General features: G+C 40.7%; 1 protein-coding gene across 1 annotated transcript; it reads right to left on the bottom strand.

The window, feature by feature from the left end:
- Positions 1-2042: 2042 nt before the first annotated feature.
- On the bottom strand, positions 2043-19127 carry LOC125892578 (uncharacterized). Its single transcript, XM_049582585.1, has 8 exons — positions 19048-19127; positions 18766-18845; positions 17970-18412; positions 8403-8503; positions 5557-5746; positions 5186-5326; positions 4905-5054; positions 2043-2456 (listed from the first exon to the last, which is right to left on the bottom strand). Exons 1-8 carry the CDS (start codon positions 19050-19052, stop codon positions 2220-2222), a joined length of 1347 nt encoding a protein of 448 aa, XP_049438542.1. The 5' UTR covers positions 19053-19127; the 3' UTR covers positions 2043-2219.
- Between the last annotated feature and the right edge of the window lie 2199 nt (positions 19128-21326).

Raw genomic sequence — 21326 nt, 5'->3', positions numbered from 1 at the left:
TATTGTGGCAAGCCAGGGGAAACCTCTGGGTCACCACAGCAGAGCGGGCAGACCCACAGGCTCAGGGCCTGCAGCCCATCAAGTGATCAGAGAGAGAGATTTACTTGCCTTTCTCCCAAGCACTCAGTTTGGTTGAGGACAAGCAGCAGTCAACATTTCTCTGGTTTCCACATGATTGAAGATCCTCAGTTCACGTGAGATTTGATGAACTTTGATGAACCCCACACCACAATGGAACCATGTGCAAAGTTAATAATGTTTGTGACTCACCTGGTCTTTCTCCCTCCTCTCCACCCAGGGAAGCTGGGCTGCATCCCCCACATCAAGTGTAACTAAATTGAAAGCCTCACCACTCTCTCTCTCTGTGCCACCTTGGATTGATATGGCCATGAATCCTTCAGCCACAGGTGGACTATGAGAGAACAGGCCCTAATATGGCCTGGTAAAAGGCCCCTTGTAGAAGTATTTTGAATAGCAATAGGATCTACAGTGCACATACATAGGCTACACTTATCAATGGAGCCATGGTTCCCCCACTTTTTGGTCTGGGGTAGCAGGGTTAGTGGGTCAAGGTCAAATATCACCTATCTACAATAGTTATGGCTATATATCAAGACTATGCCTGCAAGGTCAGTAAAAGTGAACTACTCAAAATGAATAAGTACTACAGTTCCTTGTTCAAAGGCTTTGCTTGGTTGAGTAGTTTGTAATGGGTTTGTCTCAATGAAAGCAGTGTTGATGAGCCAGTTATAATTGTAACTAGGTTCTCAGGATCACACTTCTTGTTTGCCTGGGAGTAGGGGTTTTCTTCCTACCTGTTGCATCTAACTGCAATTATACAGTGTTATAAGCAGATGCAAAGCATTTATACTTGACCTTGTCATTATAAAATGCTTTATATTGTGAGTATTTAGTGCTTATAATTGCAATTTTAGTGTTATAAGAAGATTATAATTTATCATAAGCATGACTATAATGCATTATAAACATGGGATGCATCGCTGCTGTTACCCAGCATTCTATTGATATTAAAAAGAAAATGTACTATTTAATACTTTTTTAAAAGCAACTACTCTAGCACTTTAACTCAAATAGAGAATCATCCATCTTCATAACATTCAAGAGGCTTCTGAAGGTGTGGATTAGGACCAACCAGATCTGTGACCATGTGTAATCACCTCCATGAACTTGATGTAACAGAGCAGTGTACAACAGGGCCATGTGCAATTTCTTAAGCACTTTAATATGCAGTATGCACTTCATATTTATAACTGTACTATTTATTAGTAATATGTAGTAGGACAATGTGCAATCTTCATTTAGTACTGGTCAATTTTCTGTTATGCAGTAGCACTTTATCTAATATCCACTAGCACTTTGTAAGACCATTGTGCAATTTAGATTTGTATTATTTAAATCTGTGCAATCCATGTTATCTATGCAACAGCACTTTATTTACATGCACCAGCACTTTATGGTAAGCACTTTCCTTTTTTGCACACTAGCTCGACCAGTCTCTGTACTCTGTTCTGTGTACTTGTATGTATATGTCTTGAATGATCTGTGTACTTTTATTGTGTATGTTCTGTTTCTTTTCTTTTTTTGTATTTTATCTGAAGTAATATCAACCTGCCAAGGGACTACAGATGGAAACTAGCCCATGGCTATAATCTGGCATATTTACGTGTATATGTGGATCCCTCCTCAGTTGCTCTTCCTGAGGTTTCTACCGTTTTTTTTCCCCCGTTAAAGGGTTTTTTTTGGGGAGTTTTTCCTTATCCGCTGTGAGGGTCTTAAGGACAGAGGGATGTCGTATGCTGTAAAGCCCTGTGAGGCAAATTGTGATTTGTGATATTGGGCTTTATAAATAAAATTGATTGATTGATTGATTGATATGTTCATTAATATGCACTGTCCCTTTTTAAATAAATAAATTGAAATTGAAATTGAAAATAAAAACCTTGACTGATCACTGACTTCACATTGACCAAAGTAATTTAAGGTTTAGAAACCCTGCTCTAAGCACTGACTCTTAAGGGCTTTGTAAATAATTCAAGAATACACATTTTGGACAATTTACTAGCAGACAAAGCAGCCAGCAGGTGCAAACCTACAGAAAAAATGCTCAACATTTACACCAATAGTAATAAGATGGTTAGAATATGTGTATATTAAAAATAAATTCACATCCAAACATGAGATATCAACTAGAACATGGTTTATTTCTTTTGCTGAACAAGCACATTACTGTTTGTTTGGTTTCTTTTTTTTCCTACGCTGAAGGAATCCCATTCTGATTCATCACCCAACTGATCCACTGTGCCATCCGACTCCAAGTCGTCTGAAGAACGATCCACTGCCGACTCATCTTGCGTTTTAATAGTCCGCTGCCGGTGCTGTCCTGATGTCTTCCGTTTTGTCTGTGTCTGTTCTGCTGCCTTTTTGTCCACACTTTTCTGCAGGGGGTAAAACAAAGAAAGAGAAACTCATGACTGAAGTTCTTGTTAAACCAAGTCACAATCTGTGATTTGTCAGAGCATGTGAAGCGCGCATGGTGATTCCTAAACAACTACCACAGTGTGTCACAACTGCCCCCAGGCAGTAGTGTTTTGGTGTTTGTCCTGTCATTTCCTGTTTTATTTTGTCATCCTCCCTCTTGTGTCATGTCTGGTGTCTTTACTTCCTGTTCCCTCCTTTCCCGCTCATGTGATTACCTTCCCCCACCCTAATGTGTTTCACCTGCGTCTCGTTATCTCCCTCTCCCTGTGTGTATATAAACCATGTGCTCCCTCCTGTGTTTGCCAGTTCGTATTCGTCCGTTTGTGAGATACTTACCAGCGTTCCTCCTGCCTGCCTGCCTGCCTGCCTGCCTGCCTGCCTGCCTGCGAATCATCCTGCCTGTCTGTTTCCTGAGCCTTGCCTTCCCCTGCCGGTACCTTTGCCTATGGACTGCCTCCCCGTGTTTGACCCTGCCTGTTACGGTAACCCTGTTTTCGCCTTTTCCTCACATGTGCCTCAGCCTGATTTCCTGCCCTACTGTGAATGACCCAGCCAGCCTCGTTGACCAAATTCTGCCTGTCTCTAGTTGGTGCCTCTGCCTGTCTGTCTGGAAACCTGGTTTTGATCCTGCCAGTCTGGTTATCGGCCTCACGCCTGCCCTTGCCTGCTTCTGTGGACTTCTGGATTCCTACTACTGCCATCAGTCCATCAGCTTTTTTGTGCTCATTATTAAATATTTTTGTGAACTTTCTATCTGTCTCCTGGTCTTGCATTTGGGTCCTCCTGTCTGAGTTCAGTCGTGACACAGTGCAGAACTACTGTATGTTGTTTTGGCGTTATCGTTCTAAACCTATGTTCTGGTCGTGCTGTGGAATCACAGACTGAGGCTCTTAAGCTTTGCCTTTATGAAATATCCAATCATCAAAATTAACATGCTCTGAAAATGACTGAAGCCCACCCATATAACCCACTGAACACAAGGTCTGCAAAAGCTTTTGAGATTTCAAAGTGTGCCCTGTTCCGGATATGTCTTAAAGGGATATTTCGGATCTTTTGACATGACCTCCCAATCGCTAGGTGCTATTTTCTCTCCCTTTGTATCACTGCGCGCTGCAGCCTGTCAACAGCTGTCCATCACCTGTTTCACGGTGTTTACTGCTCGGACAGTTAACGTAAACATGTCTGACTGTGACACAAGTGATGAAGACATCCCTTTTAGCACAGAGCCAAAGGGATATCTTTATGAATATACAGATGCTGAACTTCGTCAGATGAACGGGAACGGGCAGAGAGAGAGAGGAGGGACAGAAGTAACAAGCTGAAGTTGAACCCACAGCTGTAGCTGTGAGAGACAGGGTGACCGGGTGATCAGTAATGCAGCCCAGTCCTCGATGGAAGATCAGACCGACAAATGTACACAGACATCTGCGCGTGCATCACCTGCAAGGATGGTGCTGCTACAAAAAAAAAAGGACACCGCTGTGCTCTCCAGCCAGCTCACCTGTAGCTCACCAGCGGCTCACCTGCAGCTGTCAGAGGAGCCTCTGCTAGTTCTCTCTCTTCAGCCTGGTGTTTGGCTGCACTTTGTTTGTATAAAAAGAGTTCAACATGTGAAGATCTAACCGCCATCTGAGCTGATCAGCGGAGCCAGAGCACAGTGGATGTGGCTGGTGTGTAGCCTATGTGTTTTATAACGGCAAGAAAAAAAATCGTCCACTCAATCCCTGACTGAGGATCTGGTTGCTGATTGACATAACTGTTACAGACGTTTAATATAGCATTTTAATTGTTTCATTAAAGCCTATGGCAAGAAGTTGCCTAATAGCAATGTCCATGATAGGAAAACTGTGAAATATATAAGGCGAGTCAGACAGATTTTTGTTGTTACAGCCCGGATAATCACAGGTCTGCACCATTTTTATATTTTCTTGTATAATAATATATTTATTGCTCTAGCTCTCATGTGAACTCTCTCACGTCGCAGCGGTCATCATCAGAGCATGTAAACACCGTGAAACAGGTGATGGACAGCTGTCGACAGGCTGCAGCGCGCTGTGATATGAAGGGAGAGAAAATAGCGCCTAGCGATTGGGAAGTCTGACTTTTTCGTGGACAACGGTTTTGTGATTCAAATGTATTACTCTTTTGAAGGCATATTGTTTTGAGAAGCAAAACGCTTTATTTTTGTGACCCCAGCCAACTAGCCAAACTACCTTCATCAACACCAAAACCAGGCCAGAACTCTGCTCACAGGACGCAGTAGGGGGAAAGTCACTGTTGATGCACGACACTGCTAATAGGAATGTCATACAGCTTCTTGTCAAAAGATCCAAAATATCCCTTTAAATCTAACAAAAAAGACTGGAATTACACATAGCATTTGAGACCTTGAATCCATGTCCCACCTTGTCACGGGACTCTGGGCAAGATGAAACGCCTCCCACAGTAGCTGGAGGAGTGTTGAGAGCAGACTCCGTAGGCTGTTCCATAGGAACGGTGACTGTGTCCACGAATGCACTGTCAGGCGAGGTTCTTGGCAGATCCTCTGCTGGTTTCTGTAAAACACAATAAAAAAACATATGTTCCACAATAGTTAGGAGAGTGGGCCCTGATCCGGAAAGTCTTAAATCTATCAAAAATGACAGGAATCAGGCATAGTGATTGAGACCTTGAATCCATGTCCCACCTTGTCACGGGGCTCTGAGCAAGATGAAACGCCTCCCACAGTAGCTGGAGGAGTGTTGAGAGCAGACTCCGTAGATGGAACGGCAACCATGTCCAAAACCGCACTGTCACGCTGGGTTCTTGGCGGAACCTCTGCTGGCTTCTGCGAACACAATACAAAAGCATGTGGTCCCCACTAGTTATGACATTGCCCTGTGAGAGTAAACAAGTTTCTGCTTGACAGAAATAGGCTGCTGAACAAGAAGGAAAACAGGCAGCTATTGAACAATAGTGTTTGGCCTTTTAAGGACGTTGCACAAACCACTCAACCTTGCACATCTGAGAAAACATTGCACAAACATAGTATATTAGCTTGCATAAACTTATACATACCTTTCGCCATGGCCAGTCATTTCCTCCATAATCATAGGAAATTTCTTCGCCTATACTTATGGGCTGGATAGCGAAGAGGCAAATGTGACTCTTCTTATCAACCTCCACTAGCCTCATCCTACTATTTGGGTTCTTGTGGTCGTCGTTAACGAGCCGACTAAGGGACCCATCTTCTTTGGCGCCATCAACACTAAAAAAACCAACATCAACCAGTTTTTGAATAAGCGGTGACGTTAAAGCAGTCAGGCCAAATGCAATTCTAACCTACACAACCAACAGTACAAATTGTTTTAATCTCAAATAAAACAATTTGCGCAATTGAATGCAATTGCATTGCATTGAGATCATTGCCAACGTGATGCATTGTGAGCTTGTAGATCTGCTATTTTCACTGTAATTGTGAACATTTTTTTTAACAAATCTTCTCTTATGGGGGTCCCTGGCACAAAAGGCGTGTTTCCACCACAGGAACTTCGGGGTAATTTTACGGGGCCAGGGCCGTTGGTGTGTGTCTCCACTGCAGGAACTTCCCCAGCAGGGCCATTTACAGGAACCTTTACGGGGCCGAAAGGAGTCCCTGCCTCGGGGTAGGTACTCAGATCAGCCCTGAAAAATTCCGGGTGGGGCTTGAGATTTACTCTGTGCTGATTGGGCAGACTCAAAGCAGGATGTGACGCCAAAAGAAAGCCCCGAAATAGCGTTGTTAAAAAAGCATTTTCACGTCCAAAATAAGAAAGAATAAGTCAGTAAAAGACGTATGAGAGTGGTAGTAGTAAAAAAAATAAGTATGATAAATACGCAATTACGCAACGATCGAAACGGCAATTTAAACTGACTAAAAACAACTGCGCGATGATTGTTGCACGTCGCCGCCAGAGCCCGGCGGGTCATGGTCTGCAGTGGACACATGGCCACTGAGAGGGCCGAATGAGAGGACGGTTCCTGTAAATAGGGATGCACCGATCCACATTTTTTCACTTCCGATCTGATCCGGATACCTGAATTTGGATATCTGCCGATACTGATACTATTCTGATACCAGAGCTCTGTTTGCTTTAATATTATTATTATCATTATTATTGTTGATTTTATATGAGGCTGTAATAAACTCTTCTCTACAGGCAAGTATGATATGTACGTATGTATGCATGTATGTCCCAAAAGGCAACTTGAGGTAAGTATAAGGTCAGAAAAGCAGGAAATCCTGTTCACAGGAAAAATCCCATCCTGAAAACAAATATGCAGCTGTTCGGGTTTCAAATTGATTGTCAATATTTATTAAATTACAAGACAGTGTTAAACTACTACTGCAATATACACTATCAAAAAACAAAAAGTACCTGTCATTTTAATCTGAACAGCACAGATACAAATCAAGTAGACACTACTATGTATTAGTGTTGTCACGGTACCAAAATTGGGACCCACAGTACGATACCAGTGAAAGTATCACAGTTCTGAGTAGTATCACAATACCACAGCAAAAATGAGGCAGATGTGCCTTTTGTCATTTATAAAAAGATAAATCACTTTTCTATAATACATCAATAATATCTCAATGGAATAAATTACTTATTGACTTATTCATACTTCAAAAACAGCATCAATAAGTGATTAACATAGGGGGGATCAAAATAAAATAAAAATCAACTAGCCACCCTCCTCCCCTGACAAGTTAAGAACAGTCCCTAAAGTGCGGTGAGGTTTGTGGACCGTTACCTGCCACAAAGAGAGAAATGTGAACGGCTCGTTTCTCCTCTGACACGCCACATACCTGTGTGCCGCCACAGTTCGGCTGTTCAGGTACTTTTGGGCAGTCATGACGCCAAGAAGAGGAAATTATTGGACCTGGAGTCGGACTTCTCTGATGCCGGTAAGCCGTTCTTGCACCGTGCAGCACTATGAGCCTCTGCCATATTTGACAGGAATACATTCCCGTCTGTGTCTGTGACCCCCGTTCAACCCACAACTGGCAGGATTTGCCTTTAGTTTCTGCTGCTGGTTGAAATCTGTACTCCACGCTGAATTATTTGTTTTGCACACACAAAACTATTTTTGGCACAAATGCGAGTAAAATGCTCGCACCATAGAGCTCTGTAGTGGAAAACAAATCACTGTAGCATATAAACAAATTGAACCTACAAGTAAAAATAAATTAATAATAACTTTAACTGCTTAAAGGTACTCAATAGCTCAGTTCATACCTGAAATGTCACTGGATACAAACCACTGCAGCGGCATACCGAGTGCCAGGTGGCCAGCGCGCACCGTTATTGGACGCCGCATGGACATTCATGCTCTTGTGATTGGACTTTGAACTTATCCCACAGTAGTGGTACCTGAGGTACCGTAGTACTACAGTACTCCAACATTATGGTATCATATGTACCGTCGTGTTTTAGTACCGCGGTCAGTGCAACACTACTATGTAGCAATCATCATATCATTCCAGCAGACAACGTGAAAGCACAGACGCGGCTCGTGGATCGGAAATATCAGCAGGTGGATCGGATCGGCCCCATCCCTACCTGTAAAGTTTCTACACCCCTCCCTTTACCAGGAACTCCTGCAGTGGAAACGCGCCTAAAATGTTTTTTGATGATGGGGGTCCACGGCCAAACACATATCAGTGTAGGGGTCCTTGGCATGAAGTTTTTGAAAACCACTGGGCTAAACAGTGGATTTAAGATGGGCACATTATGAAATGAATTATGAACCCAGCATTATGAAATGCAGGGTGAGAACTTGCAGCCAACATTTTCCTTTTTTTCCTGGTAGAGTGAGATGAAAACCTACCACAGAGACTTTCCAGCGAACATGAAAGCGCATTGAGTAGGTGTGTATACCTCTCTCCTCCTCTGTGCTTCCATGTCAGAGATAAGGTCGCCTCTATACTTAAGGATGAAGTCACCTTGGTTGAAGGGTCTTCTGGCAAATACTCCACGCCCTGTAACAAAAGCGACAAAGTTTATTCAGGGGTCAGGGGAAAAAATAATATGACCTGACTCCCTGACTTCAGTATTATTGCTGAGGCTCAAAATCATTGATTGATTGATATACTATTGATATACTAGTAATATTGGACTCAGATTTAAACTTTGAGCAGGGCTCTACAGTGCGAGCGATTCACTCGCATTTGCCCCTAAAAAAAATATGTGTGCGAACCGGAAAAATGATTTAGGTGCACAGTGTGCAAGTCAAGATCACAACCTGTTTTATCTGCCACCGTTCAAAAACTACAAATCCCACAATTCTCTGGTCACAACGCAGGCGACAACGCCACACTGTTACCTGTTGTATATTGGCCTTAGGCTTGGCCGATTGTAGCACTACAGAGAGTCAAAGAGGAGCGGTGTGTCTCTGTGCGGGACTGTTACTGCACAGCGTCAGGTGTGCAGAACCTGCACTGGTGCTGCTGCTGTCTCACGGGGCCAACACCGATCCACATAGGCCTAATTAACCAACCACAAAGCCGTGTACGATTGCTGCGTGGCTTAAATGAAAACAGCCAGTGAGTCTGACAAGTCAAATATCCGCCGACACGGGTCACTGACTGAAGAGTTTGAAAGTAACTTAACATGAACGCAGCTCAAACTGACCCGGTGCCTCAGCAGTACAGGGTGTCCTCCCCTATTTTACCTGGGTCGCTGTACCGGAGCTTGATGTTTAAAATAAATAAATAAATAAAATGCCAGGAGCACGTCGCGGTGGAGCAGAGAACAGTTGAATTTACAGCTGAACAGCTTACATGTGGTGAAGACGTACAGCGGAGACCTGTCAGTCTCAGGGTGCATTTTCATTAATATAAACTTCAACCTCAAAGCTGTCTGTCCTCAGACTGTCCTGACCTGTCCCTGAACATCACAGAGAGAACATGGAGCTGTGTGACAGGTTGCATTTTATTTACATCAGGCTGATAATCATGATAATTAATACATGCTAATTAACAAGCTTGTAAGCTTACCAAATCAGATGCTACTGTGATTTAAGTAGTTGTAGATGTAGATGTAATTCATATTAGTTCAAACATTATTGAATATCATAACATATAAGGCTAATTTATGGTTAATGTGTCAAATATTGTGTTGATCATAATACAGAACAAGTTATTGCTTGTGTCTGTTGATTAAAAATATAGTATTTTCATGTTTGTATATTCTGGGTCACATTAGAAGTGTTTAGGGTGTTTTTTTTACTGTTCTGTTTTATCCTCTCGTTTCTGTGGTCTTTCTTTTAGTGTAAAGCAGTTTGAGTTGCACTTTATGTATGAAAAGTCCTGTATACATAAAGATCATCATCATTATCATTATACCTCCATCCATAACAACATAAAAAATGAAGTTTGGAAATTTTGGTTTGGTAGATTTTTGGTCAGTGTTTGGGTCACGAGAGGGAGAGGAGGAGGAGAGAGGAAAGAGATAGAAGGAGAGGAGAAGGAGAGGAGGGGGGGAGAGAGGAAGGAGAGGAAGAGGAGCAGGAAGGAGAGAAGAGAGAGGAGAAGTGAAGGAGACCAGAGGGGAAGGAGAGAGGAATGAGAGGAGGAGAGAAGATGTTACTTTTATGAAAGTTATGTTTTCCAAATTAAAACATAGCTTACTGAGGATCGATTCAACCATTCATTTGTGATTACACTGATCACTAGCTTTTAGTCGAGTTTCTGAGCCTTCTGTGGGTATAACCCATCCCCCATGAAAGGAAGACGGAGCTTAATAAGCCCGACGTGCTCGGTGTTTCGGTTTAACTGGTGAGCGTGTTAACTGGTGACCTCTCGTAATGTAGCTAATATAATGTGAGAAAGTCGCTAGTTAACACGCTCACCAGTTAAACCGAACCGGAACACCTGGGCATCCTAGCTAAGCACCCCTGTTTTGCTCATATTTTTTCCTTTTGAAAATAAGTCGCGTATTTGACGCAGCTAAACGGGGCTAAAGTTAGCAACATCACTCGTCGTTTCATATAATCCGTTACTTCCGCCACTATTCCGTTCGTTAACATTTAGCATTGAACAGTTCAAAGTATCAGCAATGTTAGGACAGGACTAATGGTAGGCCTACTAAACACTCACGCTTTATGAACGTATTTAATGACAAAATAATTAACAAAATGTTCTTACCTGTAGCGATCCATGATGTTAAAGTGTAGACCTATGTAAACGTCACGACTGATCGCTGCAGTAGAACGATTCGCATTGGCTCGATGTGCGGAGGGGCGGGGATAATCATACACACTTCCGGAAGTGTGTATCAAAATGTAGTGGCGATGTCTCGCCGCTAGGGGAGCAAAGCATACACACATGATACACACAAATCTCAAAAATCGTGACATGTGGGACCCCCTCTGAAACTTAGCTGTAGCATTCTGGAGGCGCTCTTGAGTTGATTTAAATGAAAAAACTTGTGGGGTCCGATTTTTGGACCACACAAGTGAAGTGGTCCCCACGAGATTGGTGGGCTAACTCCTTTTTGGCCCCACAAGTTATGGCATGGGAGAGCACATACTGTGGTCTGCCAGTCAAGTAGTCTACAATCCAGGACACCAGGGGGGCATCCACCTGCATTGCTGTCAGCTTGTCACCCAGTAGAGCTGGACGGATGGTATTGAACGCACTGGAGAAGTCAAAAAACATGACCCTCACAGTGCTTGCCAGGTTATCCAAATGGGCGTAGACACGGTTGAACAGGTAGATGATGGCGTCCTCAACTCCAGGTCGGGGCTAATAGGCAAACTGGAGGGGGTCCAAAAGTGGCTTGACCATGGGCCGGAGCTGCTCCAAGATGAGTCTTTCCAGGGTCTTCATGATGTGGGAGGTCAATGCCACAGGTCTGTAGTCCTTGGAGCCACTGGGACGCGATGTCTTTGGCACAGGAACGAGGCAGGATGTCTTCCACAGCAAGGGGACCCTCTGGAGACTCAGGCTCATGTTGAAGACATGCTGAAGTACTCCACATAGCTGGTGGGCACAGCCAGTAGTGTCAAATCTGTTAAAAAACAGATTCAGTTCATTGGCCCTGTCCACGCTGCCTTCAACTCCTCTGTGGTTGTTGGTCCTGAAGCCAGTGGTGGTCCTCATTCCACTCCAGACCTGTGGGGTGGATGGGCAGAGCCAGTAGTGTCAAATCTGTTAAAAAACAGATTCAGTTCATTGGCCCTGTCCACGCTGCCTTCAACTCCTCTGTGGTTGTTGGTCCTGAAGCCAGTGGTGGTCCTCATTCCACTCCAGACCTCTCTCATGTTGTTCTGCTGGAGCTTCCTCTCCAGCTTCCTCCTGTACCTCTCCTTAGCCTCCCTGATCTTCATCTTCAGCTCCCCCTGTATTGTTCTCACCTCCTCCCTGTTACCAGCTCTGAAGGCCCTCTTCTTTGCATTGAGGGTGGCTTTGATGTCCTTTGTTACCCACGGTTTGTTATTTGCGTAACAATGGACAGTCCTGGCTGGGACAGTGGAGTCCACACAGAAGCTGATGTAGTCCGTGATGCATTCTGTGAGCCCGTCGATGTCCTCCCCATGTGGCTCACAGAGAGACACCAGTCAATCAATAAATTAATATGTTTTCCATGGGGGCATGCAAGAAAAGGTTGTTTTTTTTCACAAACTCAAGGTAACATGATTTGAGTAATTGATTTACAAATGGTATTTTTTTTCTGGTGAAATATTACTTTAAGCTCACACTTGTGAGCTTAAAGTAATACTTTGTTTCTTTTTGGGTATTGGCATACCCAAAAAGAAACAAAAGAAGTACATACTTTGCTAGCGCACTTGTGTGTTTGTGCGTGCATATATACACACACAGTTATGTACAGCTGGATCCAGCTATGAGCAAAAGAGACAGGTTGCTAACTGCTATGTTACAAGCCACATAATCAGAAACATGAATGAAGTATTGAGATGAGATAAAACAGTCAGGTGTAAGTACTGAACTGTGTCGCTGTGAACTGACTAGGTAATCATTATGTTGTTGATCAAAATGCAGTATACCCATCTATCAGCTAAAAGGCCATTGAAATATATAGGAACGAAACACCAAGGATGGAGGGTGCCCACCTGATGACCCCAATGAAGTATTTACCCCTCGCCCACTCAAGTTACCACGCAGGAAGCTAAGCTGATTATTCAAGGGATTGTAACATCTAGTCCTTACAAGCGCTACTAAATATGTATATAAATCCCATTACCACCACCCTCTTCCTCAAACTCAGGTCCTCTACCAGAGGCCTGGGAGTTTAAGGGTTCTGCACAGTATCTTAGCTGTTAGTAGGACTGCGCTCTTCTGGACAGAGACCTCAGCAGTTTGTAGATCACAGCCCCCAGGCCTTCTTCTGTTGTTTGTCAATCAACATGATGTACAGTTTGTCAGTCTGGATCTGGAAGTCCCACACCTTAAGAGGTGCCTTCCATTCCGACCTTGGGACCTCCAGCCCATACTCAGTGCAAAAGTTCCTGTACACTATGCCAGCCACTTGGTTATGGCATCCCATGTACGCATCTTTGCATAGCCTGCACCTGGGGTACTGTCTCTCTGTCTCTGTCTCTGTCTCTGTCTCTCTCTCTCTCTCTCTCTCTCTCTCTCTCTCTCTCTCACTATATATGCACACACACACACACACACACACACACACACACACACACACACACGCAAACCTGACCAACAGTGCACTATCGAGTTACATTTGCCAACAGTGGACTTCAGTTTCTGGGCATTTTAAAAATACAAAAATAGAATTGAACATTAACTTTAAAGCTCTTTTACCATAATATTACTGCAAATGTGCTTTTTAATTTTTTTTAAAGAAATTGCCAAGAGGGGATTTGTATCCTTCCATATGCTTCACTTTAACTGTCTGTGCTCAGTCTTTCACAGTGTTTGTTTATTGCAAAGATTTTCTTTGTTTCTTTCAAAAACAGATTTCACTTTAATGTTATCAATATTTACATATTTCTCTGTGATACACATATTAAAACAATTATGAAGACATTTTTTAATTTCAATTTCTAAACGTTTCTTGGGGGAATTCATATTCTTCTGTATGGTTGGTCATTTTTTCTGACCTGTGTGTGATGGTGATGTATGCATTATAGAGAGGGCTCCCTTCCTCCTATGGTTTATATCTTATTTGTATATCCTTTTAATAATGTAAGTGGAGAAAAAAACATTTGTCAATCTAAGACAGATTTTGAAGCATGCATCTACTACACCTTGCTGTGGCTGTTCAGGCATCTTCAGGGCATTCATTTCAGACTCATTCATGGGGTCAGATGAAATTCTAAAAATTCTAAAATTCTTTTTTTTTTTTTTTTTAAAGGATAATGTGCTGATTTGCTCTTGTGTTCTTACTCATGAATAATTACGTGTAAATGTTGGCTTCTGTCAGTTTTGACAGTACAAGAGGGGACCCTCTAGTACAATCTGTAGTGAGTACACAATGAATTTTCTTGAAAATACACATTATGTAGAAATCTTGTATTGCATGAATCTATCTTGAAGATAAAAACTAATCTATTTGGATATGAATCACAGATCCCATATTGTAGTCAAAAATGTGATATTTACACTAACTGCTAATGCCTCTCTCAGATCCATCATAAAAAGACCTCATAGGGTGCTGAAATATTCAGTGTCTTGATGGAGTTAACCTTAATCCTCTCTCAGAATCAAAACAACAGGATGCAGACCTTTAAAGACTTCAGGTATGGAATCTTGTTTTGAAGTTTGACTCTATAACAAAAAAGATAGACTTTATATATTGACTCAAGTCCCCTTTTTGCTTGTACAAAATGACACAGGTCCCCACTTGAATATGATGCAGTGACATACACACTCCTTCATGGATGTGAATAAAGTGTCTGGCTCCTGTGAACAATATTGAAGTTAAAATGAATGATTTAAGATGTAAGATTTGCAGGAAATGTCACCCAAGCCTGCATGACCATGCAAGTTCAAGTAGACCACAGACATTACACCAAATAACAACCTGGAAAACTTAGGTCAGAGGTTATCTCCCACCTGATTCCATTCTGCTCTTGGAATTAAAATGTATTTTTTCCTCAGTTTTCCTTGTTAGTACAGTGAATAGTATCTATTTTCTTTTAAAAATCATCATTAATAATATTTTTCTTTATTATTAAAATTATCATACTTTTGCCATTCCGGCATGCCGCAATTCTTACTTGTAGCCTACTCTAAAACCAAAGAACACAAACACAGATACAGAGAAGACATACATATAAGTTGTATATATTTTAGGTCTTTTAGTAACTACTGTGCTTTGGGTGTAAAAACCCCAAATCTTGTCTCATAACTAAACCAAAAAAGCCAGGTTTTTCTCGCGTACAATTTTTTTCTTTTGCTGAGCTCATACTTTTGTGATTTGCATGTGCTGCAATTCATCAGAAAGTTCATTTTCGGAGTCGTGTGTTTGTATTAAGCATTTATTTACAATTTATAACATTAAAAATATAAATATATAATATATGAATATATAACATAATACATTCATCATTAATAATTATAAGGCACACAAAAAGGTTTCTCTTCCAACTCCCCAGACCTTCTCCAGAAGTTTCCTCATTAGCATAGTGAACAGCATCTCTTTTCTCGTGTATAATTTCTTCTTTTTCTTGTTGAAATATTTGAATAACCTGGAAAACCACATCCAGTGGTTCCCCTGATCTCCTGTTCTTAATGGAGCATGGGCTCATGTAGCAAGCCTTTCCGAACTGGCCATGCAGGCCATCATCTTGGGGGTCTGATTCTTGTGCTTTGAGTCTAAAAACTAAAGAATTTTTTTTTTTTTCCTGAGTTCATTCTTTTGTGATTTTGTGTGCTGCAATTCATCAAAAGGTTAATTTTTTGAGTCACACTATGGAATTTGGATTTTTGTAAAGTATATTACATATTCATGTTAAATTCATTAAATATTTACAAAAAATAATATACACTTAAAATGTACAACATAATAAATTAATCATGAATAATTAGAAAACAATTTTTACAGTACAGAGCAATTTTTTGAGAACAAAAACAGCCATGAAAAAACAACAATAGAAACCAAAAAAGAGAGGTTAAATGAATTTTAAAATATAACTGAACTGAATTAATTGAAAGTTGATTTTGATGAACATGGCTTTTGAAGGCAGTAAAGCATTTGGCTCTCAGTGACTCAATATATCTGACTAATTAACCCTTCCTGCAGAAGCAAATGGACAGGTGGAGCAGAGAGTGACAGAGGCAGACTTCATATAAACTCTTACCCAGCCTACCAGCTCTCGAGAGCCTGCAATCTGTTACACAGACCTGGTTCTCTCTCTGCTCTGTAGGGGCTACTGCTTCTTTCTCATGTCAAATAGAGAATGATCTGCAAATATGAAAACATAATAATGATATATACGTAGCATAAAAATCACTAAATGCATTTATGGAAGCATGTAAGCTTCAAAAACTAGTTTGAGTACTGATTTTGCAAACTTCTACCTTTATGGATATTTTACAACTACAAGGAGTTTTCAGTTGCTTATGAAACAGTCTCAGTGTGTTTCTCCAGAATCATGCCTGACAAAGAAAACTCAGGAAAGACTATATTGTGGATTTGTGCCATTAAACATACCATGTTGCCTCTGGAGAGCAAACAGTGGCAGCTGTCAAAGTACACACGCATTTGCAGCAAACACGTCATCAAGGTTTTCATTAGATTATGTCACACGTTATCATGTTAACCTAACAAAATGATACTGCCTTGTCATTACTGTCCTACAACACTGACTACAGTGTCTCAGCTGGGAGATGCGTGTGAGCGACAAATTCCTTATGTTACATACACTGCGTATGTTCACTATGTCCATTTAACAACATAAACTCACAAAGTGTAAAGAAATTAAATATTCTCACACCTATTCTCCTTTTAAAACAGAGAAATACTACCACACACCATCTGGATTTAAGTCTCTCTCTTTTACCGAACTAAGACGAACTTAATTGGCTCGTTAACTTCTTGAAAAACACATGTCATTCAGACTCGACAGAAAAACACGTACAACTCACCTAAACCATCTTTGTTAGTCTGTTCACTGTCCCAACAACCAACAACTCTGGTTTGGTCGAAATAAGTCCTTAATTCACTGAATCAAAGAGTTTAAAGAGTGTGACTCTGCAGGCCCTTTTCCTCTCACTCCTCACCAAGTTTAGCGCACTTATGGTCAAAAATGTCTTGATGGAGTTGGCCTAAAACAAAAAAGAAAGATTGTATAGATTAACTGAAGTCCCCTCTTTGCTTTAATAAAACGACACAGGTCCTCTGTTGAATACTGAGGGACGATACTCACACTCTTTCATGGATGACTTGAGAATTGAGAATAAATAATGTTTTAGCTAAAAATCAGAAAAGATTGATTGTACCAATTTTGCAAATGTCTCATACTCCTATAGAGGGCTTCCTTCATCCTGTGGCTTATATCTTATTTGTATGTGCTTTTAATGACCTGATTGGACTCGGGGGGAAAATATCTTTGTCAGTCTAAGACAGGTGTTGAAACGTGTTAACTACACTTTGTTTTGGCATCTTCAGGTCATTCATTTTAAACTCATTCATGCCGTCAGATAAAAGAAGCTTGATCATTCTTTTTTAAGAATAATTTGCTGTGCTTATTTGCTCCTCTGTTCTTTCTCACGCATAACTGCATGTAAATGTTGGCTTCTGTCAGTTTTAACAGTTCAAGAGGGGACCCTCTAGTACAATCTAAACTGTGTATACAATAATTTTCTGGACAATGCACATTATGTAGAAAAACTTGCAATGCTCGAATACGTCTTGCAGATAAAACTAATCTATTTTGATATGGCACACAGATCCCATATATGTAGTCAAAAATATGACATTTACATTTTAAATTGAAGAGGCACAGGCCACCTAATGGTGGTGTCACCTGTTATAGCCTATCTCAGGTCCACCATAACAAAAACCTTTAAAGGGTGCTTCTCAGTGTCTTTGTTGCAATGCTGTGTCATTGGTCAGATGTCAGATATGATCTATCTTGTTAGTTTGCTGGTAAATTTGAATATGTTACAGATTGCAGCCATCAAGAAAAAAACAACATACACATTATATTGTAAACTTAAATTTATTTCAAGTGTTTTTTGTTCAAAATGTCCTTGTTCATTTCTTTGCAAATATATTTACAGAAGAGAAAAATTATTATAGTCGATACAGTCAACCTTTGCTGCTACTACTGACAAAAATAATGTAATGTGGGAGGTGGGTTGCTTTAGAGCACAGTTTTCTGGCACCAAAAAATTTGGTCCTAAAATGAAATCAACCTTCCAGGTCTTGCAGAGCCTGACCAATAGCACTTAAAAACAGGCAATATCCCTGAGAACTTAAATGAACATTGTCATTTAAAAACAATTCAGGCTTATCATGTACAATGTGAGGGTGGTGCACAGTCCTCCCATTAACAGCCAGAACAAAGCTTGCCATCACATGGTTCACAAACTTCCGGGCTTTATCCACTTTCTCTGGGGGGGCATGCCTCCAGTGGCACCTCTGATTGATGGCTGAAAACAGGATTCTCATCTGGGGAAACTGTTTGTAGAGTGTAAGCAAGTCCTTTTTCATCACTTTCAGAAGCTCTGTGCTTTTCACACGTCCCAGGTCATTGCCCCCACAATGAATGACCAGTACGTCTAGAGCAGTTCTTCCTTTCATGCACTGCTTGAACCAGGGAAGTAGTCCATCCCAACAGAGGCCTCCCCTGCCAAACCACTGGATGTGGGCAGACACACCGAGATTTGTCCCCATGGTCTCCTTTGCCTGCCTTTGGCCACGTCGGACATAGCTGTCACCCACAATCCAGATTGTGCGTAATCCTGATAGAAAAGACAATACAACATACATGATTAGAAACAAGATCAATGACATTGCAGTTTCAGTTTTATTTCTTAACTTACAAGATCTGTGCTACACTGTTTTGGTGACTGAGTTATAATTCAGAAATTGCATCACAATTAACATTTATCTTTATGTTAACAACGTGTCAGGTCCATCACATACTTTTACTTACTTTTACATACTTATATTTAAAACTGGTTCAAAAATGGCAATAAATGATATTTTGGAATTGTAACAATTTGTAAACTAGCTACTACTATGTTAATAAAACTTAGTTCCGTTTTGAAATGATGTACTGAAGATATTCAAAAAATACTGTGCAGTAACATACCTTTCTCTTGGAATGTGAATCTCCTGCCTGATTGTTGTTCTTGTTGTTTGTGATGAACATGAAGTACTGACTTGAGTTTTCTGGGGAAAAAGGAAAGTGGTGAGAAATCGAAACCTGATGAAAAAAAACAAAACATTTTCATAGCAGCACTTGTAGAATAACTGTTGACTGGAAGTTATATGATATCTAAGACTGCCAATATTATACATGCTAGAGTGTTCTGTAAAAAACAAAAACAAACATTTTTAAGAAGAGGAGAAGCAATTAACATGTGTAACTTACCTCATCTTGAAGACTTGATTTTCTGATGCAAAAATGGCAAAATGCAACACCTGAAGACTGAAGTCTCTTATGAAGTTTCTGTGAGGAGCCCAGAGTATATATACAGTCCTGACCAGCTATTTAAACAGTGATTGGTCCTTTCCCCCAGGGAAAGTGGTCCTTTGGATAAAGGACCAATTGCTAACTCCTGTTGGCATAATAATGCAAATGTTCTCAAAAAGCTACATTCACAATCGGGGTAAATGGGTTGGTTTTATGTGGGATGATTCTGGTGAGGACTACTGTGAAGTGTCATGTAAATTGGATGAGGATAAATTTGTAGTAGTGAGAATAGTTATCCACACTTGTCTGTATACACGATAAATATGTTATTCATAAGCCTCTCTCTGAACCAGCTTGCTGAGATTTGTGTCAAACACAGGATGTAGACCAGTAAATAAGAAATTAGAAAGAGATCAGCTTGAAGCCCCCGCAACATTGTAATACCTCTTGTGCTGTAATGTACTCGTAATGATAAACATTATTGGGCTTCCATGAATTTTGGTGTACACACTTCATCATTCTTGTTATTCAGACACAAATGTACAGGTGACTTCATCTGTTTCAGACACGAATAAGGTGTAAGCTAATGTTTCAACTTGCACCAATCTCTCCAGAGCTAGCTGAATCCTAACGCACAGGTCAGCTCTTAGTTCTCTTCTTTTGTTTGTATTCATTTTGAACAGGAGTGTGTTATTCATCATACACAAATCTATACCAATGGCAGCTTATCATGATCAATATTCAAGAAGGAACGCTGATTAAAAAACAAAAAACATTTTCATACTTTGTGATGGTATGGCACTGTAAAATTAAACTGAGATTTAACACAAAACAGCAGACACACGAGCAACGATGCATTTAGTGGCAAAAGCAAATCACCTACAAGGTTATAAACAATGAAAAGTCATACAGACAATGTGTGGTTGTGATCCAAAGGACTGGAATGATAATGAATGATTTAAGCACAACTCATGATCCTTGCTAATGAGACACCAATGTGTTTTCAGACACAAATGTGAATGAGATCTTGTAGCAACAACTTGCAATAATCCCCGTCATTTATGTGAATGGTGCATCAGAACACGCCAGACATGGTGCTTAAAGCTATTGTTGTAGAATGGGCAGTTTTTGTTGTAGAATGAGCAGTTTGCTATGAATGGTCAGCCATGGAAAGTCTGTCTTTGCATATGATAATTACTGTTTTCTGCACTTCAACATCCTGTTTTCATCTGCTTCTTTAACTTGAATGGTGAATCAGTGCAGGCTGATTAGTTGTAGACAGTACAGATGGACTGGGGGGATGTAAACTCTGTGACACTGGATCTCTGACAATCAGTATCAGACCTGGATTGTCTGCGGTGTGGGCGTTGGTCTCCTGTTGTGAACGATGGTCGTTAGGGTCTTTTCACCTTGGGCTTCATGTTTATTAGCCTCTCATAGACAAGATGTTGTTTCTGATTCAGAGTGACTGAGACGTAGGCGATCAGGTGAATAAGGTGTCTTAGTTTAAGATATTGTCTAGGTACTGTGGAAATTTAAGTCTCCAAACTTTGAAGACTTGGTTGACTTTAAAATGGTACAAATCATGTATGGAGCAGAAAAGAAAAAAACACTAAAACAATCAAACAAACAAAAACCAATCACAGTTATTACATGGAAGCTTCAGGCCAAATCTAAAGTGTCTGTCCAAAAAATTTCATACACAGAAAATTTCTAGTGCATATCCATATTAAATTCATCATTATATATTTGATCCTCACCACTGAGATGAGTAAATATATATACTTAAAATTTAAAACACCATTGTCGTGAGGAACTGAAAACATGTAGAACATTCCATTTGTTTAAACAAAGGTTTAGAAATAACATGCTGCATAAATATGACAATACGTAGATGATCAGAGAGTAACATTGGCATAGTGAGGGAAAGGGTACAGGAACTGCCAGGATGTATAGTGTCTTTTGTTTGTCATAGTTTTCAGTCACGAGTCTCCATAGGCACGAAGCTCAAGCCAGTACAATTTCCTTATGTTTCAAGCCACAGATATTTGAAGAAGGGCTGTGGCATATCATACCGTCCATGATAACCCTGGTATCAATTTTTACTTCATAAAAAAGTGTCATCTTCCAATATCACTGATATAGCAATGTGTTCCATAGTGCGCACAGCAACAACACAAGTCCAAACATGTTTTAAGGCCAAAACGCTTTGAAGTATACCCACTGTTGAGCATCAA

Source organism: Epinephelus fuscoguttatus, linkage group LG8 (assembly GCF_011397635.1).
Source record: "Epinephelus fuscoguttatus linkage group LG8, E.fuscoguttatus.final_Chr_v1".
In the NCBI taxonomy this organism is placed as follows: Eukaryota; Metazoa; Chordata; class Actinopteri; order Perciformes; family Serranidae; genus Epinephelus; species Epinephelus fuscoguttatus.
This window is presented reverse-complemented; position numbering and strand designations above follow the sequence as displayed.